A 14,548-nucleotide genomic window follows, 5' to 3' on the forward strand; every position below is an offset into this window, starting at 1 on the left:
GACTTTTAGGAAACAGAGCTATTAATATTTATATGAACGTTCTCGTCGTTAAATCGGTAAGCACGTGCAGCTTGCGCGAAAATAATAACGTGCAATTTATCAGCGCGATTGTAGCCGGGACAGTAGATGTCGATACATCTGCGCGGCCTCGGTTAACTTTCCAGCAACCTGAAACGTTGCCAAGTTCTTCGACAAGTAGACAAATTAATAATTTTTAAATGTATTTTATTATATTTATTATTTTTTTATATATATGTATTACCTTTTATTGTTCAAATCTAATTGTTACAACTTTTTTTCGCTGTTTAAATTTATGCTAAATTTAACAGCGGAAGAAGTTAAAGAGAGATGGAAAATGGAGAACGGTTCTGAACTTGTTGGCCCATGTTTTTTATACCGGGTATCGATTTCTGCCACACTTTGTTTCGAGTGGCAACGGAACACGACGATTCCGCGACAGTTCGAATACTGTTGGAAACACGCTTTTTTCATTAGCACTCTGGACTACTGCCATGATTTTGGCCTTATGAGAGCGAGGACGGTTTACGGACGGTATTACGGGAAAACAATTTGTTTTCCACGGAATCTGCCGCCACGTATTGTGCTTCGATGCGGTGAATCGACCGACGCGCTTTCGGAATAATCGCGACGATGATTTAGCTTTTCTCGACACACTTTTTTTTATTATCTCGCGCCTCGTCATTACTCTATCTTCTATTTTAAGCAGAGGCCAATGTGGGGACACGAATTAAAGGCAGGGCGGGTCTATGTTCGATTTGCGTGCGAGATAGTCGTTACTGAAATAAGTTAAGTGATGGATGAAGGCTTCTGATCGGAATCAACGAAACGAGACCTTGTCGAGGATTATGTTTATCGGCATAGATCTTAGTATTTTCTATATCAACCAAACACCCGATTTTTTTATCATTGTTGGAATTATTCAGATATTCAGATAATTTTTCTGGTGTTCGCGAATAACTGAGTACCGACGATTATTATAAAGACTACTAAGAATGTTCGCGAATTTAGAGTAAGTCGTATTTCGAGTAGTTGGCAAAAGTCGCAATATAAATAAATACCAATTAGTTAAAGGAGTATTAAAGCTAAGCGAGGTGCCAAGAGTATATTTACATGGCCCAATTAAAGTTGCTTCATCTCGTTGCCGTAACGATTGCAGACGTAGTTAAGAAACTTTTACTATTTTAACTTGCCTCTTCGGTTAGTCCTCGACGTCTTTGTACCAAAGGCCATTCCGTTATGGTACGAAGGAGAATTAGCCGGTCTGTTCTCGATCAAACGATCTTAAGACACGGCATCGGTGATTTAAATTTATGCAGCCGCAATTTTGCCCGCAGACGCGCTTGCGGAGCTCAGAAAAACGGGGAAAGCGTTTGTCGATAACACTTACGACGATGCTCTCTTCGTTTCGATAGCGCCGTTCGTTTCGATAATGCTTAGAGAAGGATAAAATTCTATCCCTTGGTACAGCCTTGGGGTCGTCCCTTGCACGGAAAACGAGGAAATAGAAGACGTAACGAGCAGCTTTGAATATCTTTTTAAAGTTTGAGTCGTCAATTTGGGGGATTATAGCTTAAGACGAACGTACAAATTACAGGATGTTCCAGTTTTATTCCGTAACCATTAGACGATACACAAACATTTTTATACAATTAATTTAAAAATTCTACAAAAAAAGAATTTTTTAATGAATAGAAAAAATTGAGAGAGATCTTGAAAGATATTTTGTAAGTGAGAGATATATGGAAAGGAATTAAACAAGAGTCGAGCATTGTTTCAGAGATATACTGATATTTACCTTACATTTACCTTACGTCGACGCTGTACGAAGGTAAACCGCGGTTAGCTTATCAAGTGCATGTTGCCGGTGCGCGCCTAAAGGAACGCCTACGACGCGTTGAAAGCAATAAATGACCGTGCACCTACGCCGGTAGATACGACGCTTGCATAATTAAGGCCGCGACATGGCGCGATAATGCAAAATCGGCTACCATATTTTATGGTTGAGAAATGGACCTCGTCGACGCCGATCATGAGACATGAAAGAGAGGTACCTAGTTTCATCTCCTCGTTCACCCACCCATCATCTGACTCTATCCTATTCGAGAACGTCGTCTTTTACACAGTATTGATTACATAATACATCATTGCATAACACGTTATATTTCATATACGTAAACAGATACACACGTACACTCGCACATTTTTTCATCGAAATTACTCGTGTAAATTAGTTTCGAAGCTCGTTTAATTATAATAGTGTCAAATTGATACGTGTAGTGATTTATTTACATCGATTTCACAAAATATCACAAAATATAAATATTAAAACGGTTTTATATTAATACTATAATTCGACGCGTTTAATAGAATAACGATCTAATAAAGTCGAATAAACTTTAATTTATTGATAGCATCGGTGAAATTAAAGGGGAAATGCGATGAATGTGGAAACAAACGGTTATCTTGCCACGCCCATTGCATTTCGCCATTAACTCCCGCGACAGCAACTCTGATCTGCTTAACGCCAGCTGTTGGACATGGAAGCGGCGATATTAAAACGGATAAAGGCAAATGAAAATGGGCCATTGCGCGCGCAACGGACTGACAGGAAAACGATGGCCAGTAACCGCCGCCGAATTACGGTATCGCAATTTGACATCGCTACCCATAAATGTTTCGAGTACATCGATTCTTTGTCAGTTAACAGCGATGGGGAGGCAAAGGCTTTTTCTCCCGCATATTGACGTATAAGCTACCCTTTGATGCTATTAACGGGTCTCGGACTCATTTCTATCGCTATCCAGAGAAAATTTTATCGCTTTAACGAACCGTATTTATTTCTCGATTGTTATCGGTCTGTTCTCTCGTGATTTAATAGGATCAACATTAAGGATCAACATTGAAATAAGACTCTTTTCAAAGCCATACTACTTTTACATGATTAAAAGTATGTAAAAGTTCTTATTCTTCTCATCATATTAATATCTTCAATAATAAGTCTCTTTTTATAAGTCTCTTTTTATATCTTCATTCTAAAGTTTTCTAGATAAAAAATCTATACATTAATTACTATCGATGAAATTACTAGAAAGTTTGTATGTAAATTTATATTATTTTCTGTGTATGTATTCTCAATCATATTATTATACATATATGGTATTTCTAGATATATCTTCCTAGATAGAACCATGTTTTTATTTAAAAAAATATGCGTCGAGAAATATTCGCAAACATTCGTTAATTAAAATCTCGCGCATTCTGTAGTTTTACGCTTGCGAGTTTGGTGAAGGATTTTCGTTGTAAAACACATCTGTCATCGGCGCGAATTGCGAGCAGGCCGAGGAAAACATCGCGTTCGCAAAGAAAGATTGGACGGATGATTTCGAGCTGTGAGCCACGCGAAGCGGAACCTGGAGCAGAGCGAAGCGGATACGCGAGATTAAAGGAACAGATAGAGAGGAACGCAAAGCGGAAAGTGCGCGGAGGCGTGGAAAGCGACGTCGATATCCAAACGAGGTACCCAGGTCGACGAGGTTGGCGATACAGTGTCGAGAGACGGGTAAGGGTGAAAGGGGGAGAGGGGGCTCCGATAACTAAACCAATTATCCCGCGATGCCGATGAGAAAGTTTTAATCCGTTCGCCCGTCATTGTCGCCACCGCGAATTTTCCGGCACGGAGAGCTCTTTCTTCAGACTATCCCTTCGCGAACCTTTCCGACGACGTAACTTCCTTTCTTCTTTGCCCGTTCTTTGCCTTCAAACGATCCAAGTCTATCATCGTTGAATCGTTATGCTCGACCGAGTTGTGCTCCGAGCTTCTCTTGTATCGTAATACAAATGGTTATTCGATACACTTGGCGCATGGAGCAACGAGGATTGTATACTAATATTCAATGAAATCAGAACACGAAGCAAAACGACAATATATATTTTACATAATTTTGCGAATGGCAAAATGTATATCAGAGTTTCTAATTCGTGAAAAGTAAGAAAAATTGAAAAAATCTCTTTCATAACAAAAATATTAATTTTTGAGCGTGAGATTAATACTTACTAAAAAGTTGAGTACAAAGGCGGGTAGATATATCATAAGTATACATGATCACTGTTCGCGCTATTCGATTTGTTAACATAACGAGACATTTGACTGTTCGTCAATCAAGCAAACGGTCAGCATCCAGCGATACCAATGAAATGCATGTTTGCCGTTTTGACCATACCGCAATAGCTCAAATTACGCGTATGTGCATTGTGTCATTCGATAACTGTGAATGCGATACGTCGACAGATGTTCTGAAATCTATACCCGAACTCGAGCTACAGACGGCTCGCTTTTGTGCATAACGTCATATCGTCGAGAAGTGAAACGGAAGATCAACAAAAATATTATAGATATGAAAAAAAAAAGAGGACTACAAAAAGATAACGTTGGGGGGGGCCTTTCATTGGATCAGGATGAACGTGCTTCTCCGGTATCCTTCTCGATATATATATATCTGAGGACTACAAAAAGATAACGTTGGGGGGCCTTTCATTGGATCAGGATGAACGTGCTTCTCCGGTATCCTTCTCGATATATATATATCTGGTATTCATATGTCATTCTCACTATTCATAGTTGAGTAATCAAACTTTAATGCCGCCGCGAAATACCCGACGATTTCGTCGAAACAGATTCGATGGAGATTGATCGCTCCGACCATTTGTGGCTTGCGCTAAGTCGCCCAATCGGATCTATCTACGTCCACTCGTGGCGCAATGCGCGAAATTAGATCTTCGTTCCATTACATCGCGGCGAACAAAAAGAATTCCGCCAGATGCAGCCACATTTGTCACGATTTGCACGAGAGGCGAATTCTCTCTCAAAATCTTTCTCCACCATGTCATCGGCACATTCGAAGATAAAATAACAGTGAAAATGAGGATAGATGACGTGGAGAAATATTTTATTATTCAATACAACCAACTCTTTTTATTCGTGCTTCATCAAACGTAATTTAATTCAAAAAATACTCTTTTTAATTTAAATTTGAAGCGTTTCGAATTCCAATAATTATTGTTATTTTCAGTATGACGCTTTTAACGTTGCTCTATTCCCAATGGTCTCTGTGGTTCGGAGAACGTGACATCTGTGACACCCAGCTTTACAATCATTTCGTGCAATGTGTAATGCATGTGATATCGAACATTTCTCATTTCGATTCTCGCGTACGAATATATCGGAGTATTTGGAGCATGTCCTTTTAGATACTCGTAAAATTTAGCGAACATGCATTTACGGGATAGCTTCGTTTAATCGAGATGCGTGATACGTTGCGAGTTGGCGAAAATTACGTACGCGTTTCTTACATTTCGACGTGCAACTCACGTGTGAGCTTTCCGGCGAATTGCCCGGGTCGGAACACGGTATTTTACCCGTGCCACGATCGATTCGCGTTGGAAACTAATTGCACGCGCAGTTCCGAGAATTCTTTGCGTTAACTCCAACAACGAACTTCCAATGCCGTGGTCGTAACGATAATCGGAGAATCTGGGCAATTTCTCTCATTCTTCAGCATTCCGTAGTCGGATTTTGCATACAGGCTTTATTGCCTCGCCTAAACAAATTGTATTTTGCAAGGTAATAATTTCTCTGAAGGAATCACTGATTCGCAATTTACATTTGTTTCTGACGTAACGTAATGAGGTGATTTTTCTTGGCATATTCAAATATAAAAGATCGCTTTTTATAATGAACGGAAACGTCATGTCTTATGACGGTTTTCTAATTGAGTTTTTCTTATTCAGATAGAAATGTTTCGTTATTATGACATTTGAATATAAATTTTATCTTCTCGCGATCAACTACGTTAAAATATCACGAGCAAGAATTGCAAGATTTCAAGTCTGGCAAAAGCGAAATATAATTCATTTCAATCATGTATTTTAAAAGAGATTATATACTTATGCTTATATATATTCTATTAAATTTTCAGTCTAGTTCGATATTTTAATAATTTAATTCAATGATCAACACGAATGAAGAGGGTCTCTTTCAAGCTCGAGTTTCATTGGACATCACGTAGACATCCGTTCTTGTGCACAGTGAGCGAACATACGCGAGCGCATTTCGGGATTACCGCGGGAATGAAGTTAACGACGGTCGGATTTTCCTCCTTCCCGGACCCTCGCGGCGCTTGCCCTTTTCGAGATGAATAGACCCGGAGAAGGTCAACGCGGGCGTTACGAGCTCGTTCGCGACGCAGTGTATCCTCGCGGTGGTTACATTGTATTAACGCGCCCGCCTATTCGTCGTCGGGCCGGATGCTCGCCTACTAATGTCGCGTAAAAAATGGGCAATAATTCTCGGCAGCTGCCTCTGCGTGTTGCGCTATATAAGAGAGCGTGTGCCAGTCTCCTCCATCTCCTCTTCGTTGTCCTTTTCTCGTCCCGACACTCGCGCTGCTGCAAATCAGGGCCGCCTTAATGGGATTACCGCGGCGCAACCCGTACTCGCGAGGAAAACTACTTCGACAAGTTTTATGATCGAGATTATTTTCATAAGGGTAGCTCACACAGGCAATCGGGTATAGGTATAGGTAAGCCCGTATAGGTATAGGTATATTTTACTTTCAAGGACGAGAGGAAAAAACGTGCCCCCTCCTCCCGAGAAGCGCGCCCGGAAGTTCAACCGTGATTTAAGCGACCGTACGGCGGCACTTGGAAAGTCGCGGAGGCATAAAAAGCAAACCGAGAGAGAGAGAGAGAGAGGGAGAGAAAGAGTCGAGAATAACTCGCGGTTTATTAAACAGTATGTGGCGATTAAGAGAAATTCTTAGCGCTGTGCTGTGCGAGAGACGATCGATGTATTCGTCCGACCGACGATATTCCTGTGATAACACGAGCACGTGCTTTGATTACACTTTTTTATTACTCGGAATACTGAATAGTAATTTTTGAGAAATTAATTCACGCGTTTGTGCGCGACGCAAGCAATTTTCATTAATGTAAAAATATTTAATGTAAATTGCACATTGACGTGAAATTTTTACGCGATGATTATGTCTACAAATAAAGCTGACCGTGCCAAGGTAATTTCAAAAAGCATATAATTAATGTTATTCAAAAATGTATAAAACATTATTTTGCGGTTGGAATGTTGGCACATTATGTCTTTTAATCGAAATTTTATCGAGTTTTACAGTAACTTTCCTGCAATTTCTGGTAAATGTTGTTTAGCCTGTTCTCGCATAACCGAATCCATTTAACCGATGGTTACATATTTCACGTATGAGAGACAATGCAAGTGTCGTATAATGAAATCACGCCATTTCGCTTGCGCGCAGCTAAAACGGCTGACTTAAAATGTAGAATTTCGCTGGCTGTGCGCGATTTCACCGAAAATTTTCGGTTGCTTGATTTCGCCATTACGTCAGATTCACATGCGCCACCGTCGGCGAGATCACTGCCTTCATCAGTCACGAGTAAACATTGACGACAACTGATTTGCTAATTGGTACCATACATCTCCGAGTCTAGCCTTTGAATATCCGGGCACACATAGGGCCGTTAATACGGCCGCAAATAGCGCCGGTAAATTGCCAATCTCGCGATTAATCGAATTCGATCGAATGTTTGCCCGAAACTCGATTATTTTAGATGTCGAAGATTATTTTTTTGATCGATTATTATGGCCGTATAATCGATTGTTCGCGTTGCAATGCATCTGATATAAGGTACTTTATATGATTGCGTTGTAAATTTTACAAAGATTTAAATTCATGAAAAGTACTCTTGAATATCTGTATAAATTTTAGGAAATATTCTATAGATTACGGTTGTTTAATTTATTCTAATTTACAGACAAAAGTCCATTTGATGAAAGGATTAAAGTTTAACTATCTATAGTATTACACATTAGATATTCAACTTAACACTGCTCGCTGTAGCTGAACGATAATTGCATCTGTGTATTGTGGTAGCAAAACACATTCTATTTCGTAACAAAAATAATAAGATTTCCGGCGATTTTATACAGTATTTATTTTATTATTTGTATAAAACGCATTTGTCCTAAAAAGACTAACTCCAAACGATGTGCAAGTGACCGAAAAACATACACGATATATTTCTGTTACACGCATTTGATTTACGGTCCAACGAATCCGGCTGCGCAAACGTCAAAGTCAAAAGTTGCGAAATCGGATTTGTGGATGCGCGTATATGATTACGCGAATCTCACAATTGGTGCGTACGTGAAGAGAGAAAGAGAGAGAGAGAGAGAGAGAAAGAATTTTTGCGATGTCATTCTGCGAGCCGGGAATTCGCAAGCATGCGGATTGCGTCGTCATTGATATCGAGATTAGCTTTTCTCTTCCCGATTAGCGTCGTCCGCGGGTTAATCTATCAACGTCAGCCGCGTTATCCGTTGTTACTAACGTTGATTCAAGAGCTCGGCCAATATTACATATAGGGTAATGTTACGTAACTGGGCGCGACGGTGGCACACATAAATAAAAGTCAGGAATGAGATAATTTAAAATAATTTCGAACAGCGATCGGGGTTTTTTTTTTGACATATTCAGGGAATTGTTGCTTGTAACAATTTTAACAGATTTTTTTGATCCATCGATATTCGCTCCTGTTATTCGAGACGGTTCGTATTTTTTATACTCCGCAATCGAAAACATTATCGAGACTGCTGTTGGAGATTCGCTATTTTGCTATTCCGCGTACACATGATGTCTCGTTCGAGTTTCGTGCAATTTTAAAACGTATTTATCTCTGTCGATTTCCGCTGTGCTTTATTTGTTTATCTGTCTCGCGTCCGTGAGTACGCGCGGCGACGATTACGCTTGTTAATATTAAAACGCACTATTAGCATATCCGCGATGCAAAATTGCGGTGTATGGATTGCAAAAAAAAAAAAAAAAAAAAAAAAATAATTTGCCTTTTATTTAATTCTTTTGAAAATGTAGGCTATTGTATTTATTTAATATTTTACTTCCAATATAATCAATAATAAAAAAAATTTGGGAAGAGAACTATTATATGCAAATAATTATTCTGAAAAGTAATACATAATAATTTTCGTATAGTTATAGCTTTTTATTAATGCCGAGTTATTGCACGAAATTATATTTTCATCACATTTAATGAGTGTTTATCGTGATGCTTTTAAAGGAAAGCTCCAGAGAAGGTAGAAAAGAGATCATTTATTTGTAGAGTAGTAAGAAGAAGATAAATGGACGATGTAACTCTATATATACACCCCCTTGTATAATAAATTAAAATCCTAAATACAACTCCACCTCACCGCAACGCGCCGTGCATTTTGTGTTTGAACTTATGTAAGCACTCAGCGCCGGTGCTGCGTTACATCAGCGTCTTCTAAGGGCGTAGAACGTATCGTCGATGCCGCTTTCCATCGAAAAGCCCCGAGCAGTTTTATCCCCGTTGCTGTCGATTTACTTCCGCGGGTCGCCGCTTCGCGAGTCGCTCACTCGCATCTTTTTCCTCTTTCCATCGCCCCCTTTACCTTCCCTTTCTCTCTCTCTCTTACTTTCTTTTTTTTCCCCGAGACGCTGATGCTCGTTTTCGCTGAAAAATGAGCGCTTTTTGCGGCCGCGCAGTCGTTCGTCGAATTGCGAGTCGTAAATTAGCTCGCGCTCCAGACGGACGTCGGGGCGGAGGGGGGAAAAAAAAATACGTTTCAGCGCAGAAATCCATCCCGTCGAATGGATACGCGCAGAAAAGAGGGAGGGAAGAATTGCGGGTAGGTAGGTACACTGTTGGGGTCGAAAGAAATTCGACCTTTTCGCTCAAGTGAACGCGCGCGCTTGATACTTTTTCATTGATCTTCTAGCGCGACGTCTTGCATCCATCTCCAGTCTCGGGTTTTAGTATATCCTCTCGAACTCGATCGGCGTAGGACAAGCGGTTGCGTAGATAGCTACGGATAAAATTGTTTGGAAAATTTCTTGTCAAAGAAAAATACGCTTCGCGTGCACGATATCTGAAGATTTATTACAATATTTGATTTTGCAGTATTTTTATAATATAGAGATTGTGCTTTAAAAATTGATTTAAAAAACATTAGAAAATATAAAAAAAACATTAAAAATATTATCAGAAAAGTTATTCTATTTTTTAGATCGAATATTTAATGTTACATTTTTCTCATAATTTTCTCTCTCGAATCAATCGACGCGATATATATTTCTTATTAAATAATGTTTAATTTGATTAATAACAATCTTAATGAAAAAACTTATCGCGGTGGTATAATTAATTGCCCGTGCAGTGCAAGGAGAAACTCTATGCAGTCGCAATTAGATATTATTAAGAAACTGCATAAATGTAACGCACTCGAGTATCTCGCGTGCTTGGAAACGTACACTGCGATAATGAAGTTTCGCGATACCAGCGCAACACGTTGAATTAATAATAACTTCGGTATCGTGGCCGAATAAGAACACTTACGTTACGTACTCTCTAAGAACTACGAGAAGAACTCTCGTAGTTTCGACGGCAACTTGGAGCGACCGATAAGTGATTACTGGTACAGCACCTGAGGGTTCTCGCGTAAGGTTCTCCATGGATCCGTTGTTATAGCTCCCTACTTCTCCTCGTCTCGGTGAGTTCAGTTCACGGATGGTAGTTGTAACGCGTCGGATATGCACGACTCACGGTTACGTCGTTACGCCGAATGCGCTCGTATCAATGCAACTTGGTTACTGGAAACTCTTGCGAGACGCGACGCGGAAGCGCCGCTGGCGTCAACATTTAGTCGGAATCGCAGTTTCTCAGGAATCTCGCTGTTTCTTGCGAGCCATTCGAGGACAAACAGTAACGCTATTGCAATATCTAACGTAAATGTCCGCTTGAATATTTGATTTATCTGAAATCGATACGCGGCGCGACGGAGATTTCGTCTTCGCCCTCGGGCGAACATTTGGCCTTACGTCTGCGAAAGCGCAAGCGAATATCTGTGAGTGGAATCTCCAGTTTTTTATGTCGCTACGCTATCATTGTTATTTCACTTATATCTTACGTCGCGCGGTTAAAATTTAATTACTATTGAATCTATTGACCCATTTCACGAACGATGAACTTATTCTGAGATTGATATAGTAATTCGATAGATATTAATTGTAAATGTTTAAATTGATCAATAATCAGCCACACACATCCTTTTGTTTATTACTAATTGTAGTACAATTTGTAAAACAAATATATAGATACAAAATTCCATGTATATGCTTTACTCAAATATTTATGTATTTGTAATAGAGAAAATAATTAATGTACAAGAGCTAATGTGTTGTTAATTTCGCGCAATCGTGGTTAATTATTCGTGATTATTCTAATAAACGTTAGTATGGCTTTGATTATCATACCCATGCGGAAATCTATTCTAATATAACGCTCTCGATAATGATATGAATACTGCACAATTAAATGCGGTTAAATCAATTCACTTCACCACTGAAGTTTATTTAATTTCAAGTTGATATATTTTCTCGATTTATTTTTCATTCGCCTTTTAATCATCGAAATATTTAATAATAAGAAAAAACATATTTATCACAATTTCAAATTTGTCAAAGAAGTCATGATTAAAATGAAGGCAAGGTCTCATGGATCATGCTGTGTACATTCTTCTCATGCATGCGAGTTTCTCAAGGAGCAGAGAGAACGAACGCGCGGGCGAGGGATGTAAATTTTCCATTCGCCCCGCATCCCCTACCGCCTAGTCTCCGTCTCTGCAAAATAATTTATGTGCATGCGGCTTTCTTGGGTTTCAGGGGAGCATCCGGCGGCCATGCAGCACGGGAATTCTAGCAACAGCGGCGCGGCCACGAGGACGCTCGCGTTACTCCTGTTGCTCCTGCACGCCGGCTCCTTCGCGAGGTGACTGGTCGATCACGAGGCGCTGCAGTAAGAGAGTACGGCCGATAGTTTCACCCAGGCGAGATTGAGGGAACGACTACGAGGATGGTGCGAGGTTAGTGAGACCCAGAAGGGGAGGGACGCATCATCCGCTCGCAAACCATCACCTGCTGGACTCTAATATAAATCAACTCGATCTTCTTTCCGTATATTGCGATCGCCGGAGTAGTAAAGTGCGCGAAGGGAGGCGAACGAGAAAGAAGATGATGCGCGGGGACTAACGGTAAATAAACCGCACGTAAATAATCTGTCAACTTTGCTTCCGAGTGCACGAGTCCAGCCGGTCCTGTTCGCGGTTTCCTTAATTAAGCAATCTCTCCGTGTCCCGTGCAATCGCGCGGGATTCGTATACTTACGCGGTAAGGTACATGCTGCAACGATCGTACTCGTCGGACTTTCTATCGACTGCGAAGCGATTATTGAAAACGACAACTCGTGTAAACTCGACGACGATGGCGAATTGGTGAAGATGCGGCGACGAAAGAACTCTTGCGTGAACGATCCAACTTGTAGAATAGCGAGTGTTCGAAGGACCAACGAACCGAATAATGCGTTTTGACGAGAAACCGAATGATTTCTCTTACGTCGATATTCGCGACGACGGGATTAGCATTTCTTTCCCTCCGCGCGTAGATTATATATGAAGATCTATCGACGAATGCAGCTGTCGCAGATTCACAGTGGTAAGAATCAACGTGTTTTCGTCCGCCCGGTCAGACCGACCGGCGACCCAGATACGCTTGGCAAAACCACCGCGGGGAATTCCATTCAATTTCTGGTCGCCGGATGCGGTATCGCTTCTTCCTCGAGGAGAACAAATATTTTGAGGTTCGTCGGACTTACCCGTGCTAGCGAAAACTTCCGGGATGTATATACACGCTGCGTCATACGAATATCTCGTATGACGCCGGATGTGCACTCTGACATGCTGAAACTTTGCGTCGACGACTCTCGGATGCAATTTCTTTACAATCGTTTGCGGATCATCTTTTATATATGTTACAATCTTATGTCTGTAACAATAGAATACTATTGTCGCTATTACAATATTGAGATGCTATATTGAAAATTTATATTTTAATTTTGACAAATATCGTATTTTTTTCTAGCTCAAAGTGCACAATTATTATTTTACGCACATATTATATTTTTATAAAACAATTAATTTCGATCTATTACTAGTTAGGGATAGAAGAAAGTAAATTATGCAGATTTAAAAAATATATTATAAATTTATCGACTGATAAATAAAGTTATCACTCTAGTGCTACATTTAGAAAATCGCGACGTTTTTCTCAAAGAGAACCCTCGCGAACCCGATAATTCTGATTTCGATAAAACTTTACACATGTATAGTTATTGTTTTTTAGCCGCAACTGAAAATTTCTAAATTTATCTCATTACCGCCCGGTTTGCGAGATTTCCTTATCAGATTTAGCGCTCTTTTCGTTCGCATGCTCGGAGTTTCGAATAAATATTTCCCTCGATCGTTTCCACGGTCCATTACGGGACTGGCAAACGGAATCGGCTACGACAATAAACGATTTTCGCGTTTCACGAGAGACGAAAAACTAACTGAAGTATATCTGTATTATTCGGTACGGATCGCGCGAAACTCGTAGCTTGGCTAGGGTGGACGGCCGGCCGCAGTTTCGCCCGGCGTTCCATTTGCATCTCAGAACGTGGAATTTACGAGCCCGGGGGTCGTCGATCCACGATGTGGTCACGGGACCGTCCGCGTATCCGTGTGCGCGTATGATAGACCCGATAAGTTATATAACTAAGCTCTCTCTCTCTCTCTCTCCTCTCTCGACATATCGTCGTTGGCGAGGGGGAAATATCGCCCTGGTCGATACAGGGTGAGCTGCGGTCTCGATTATGCTAAGGCAGCGCGCTTCCGAGCCGCGCGTTTAATTATAGATATTAGTTTTACGTGTGACTATTTTCTCTCGTAATTAAATCGAAGCTGCTCAATTTTATTCTTTTTGATTTTATTCTCACACGGTTTTTATCACTTATCACATTTATATATAATATGAATTTTTAATTACCATTTATATAGATTATCACAGTTTAATTTATGGCATCTCATATATATATATATATATATATATATACATTTTAAATATCCTTGATATACGGATATGTTATCTATCGTCGGTTTTCAGAAACGCATGGAAAAAGTTTGAATTACACGCTAATTACATTCACCTATGATGAAAGCGTAAAGTGCGTTCCGCTGTTACATTGCAGGAATACTACGGGAGTACAGGACACGGGATCGAGGATAACTGTACAGTGATCATAATGACTATGCGGTATTAAATGCAAACCAGAGATATCACGTTTCTACGACTCAGCCTTATTGATGCATTGTGGTGTCGGTTTGCGTTAATGTCATGGTATGCATAGGTACAAGCAAAATAGATGGCTATTGATATCGGAAATTCAGTCCGAAGACTATACCATTGTCCATAATATATCATCGAAATTAATACATTAAGCCGACATTATAGGATTAATATTTTGTTCGCGTTGTTAAATGTATTTCTATCTCGCAGAAGCTTATTTTTTAAAAATATATTTGAATATGAAG

General features: G+C 40.1%; 1 protein-coding gene across 4 annotated transcripts in view; it reads left to right on the top strand.

The window, feature by feature from the left end:
* LOC115235843 (hemicentin-1-like) overlaps nucleotides 1-14,063 on the top strand; it is a 77,448-nt gene extending 63,385 nt beyond the window's left edge. For 3 of the 4 annotated variants that reach the window (XM_029807890.1, XM_029807888.1, XM_029807889.1), the window contains exon 6: nucleotides 11,808-14,063. In XM_029807890.1, the coding sequence (XP_029663750.1) occupies nucleotides 11,808-11,844 (37 nt within the window). In that variant the 3' untranslated portion in view covers nucleotides 11,845-14,063. Of the gene's footprint in view, nucleotides 1-5,090; nucleotides 5,111-11,807 lie in introns of those variants that run through there. The other variant, XM_029807892.1, reaches the window with a different exon arrangement.
* The last annotated feature ends 485 nt before the right edge of the window (nucleotides 14,064-14,548 follow it).

The sequence above is a fragment of the Formica exsecta genome, unplaced genomic scaffold, assembly GCF_003651465.1.
Source record: "Formica exsecta isolate Colony F162 unplaced genomic scaffold, ASM365146v1 scaffold236, whole genome shotgun sequence".
Classification (NCBI taxonomy): Eukaryota; Metazoa; Arthropoda; class Insecta; order Hymenoptera; family Formicidae; genus Formica; species Formica exsecta.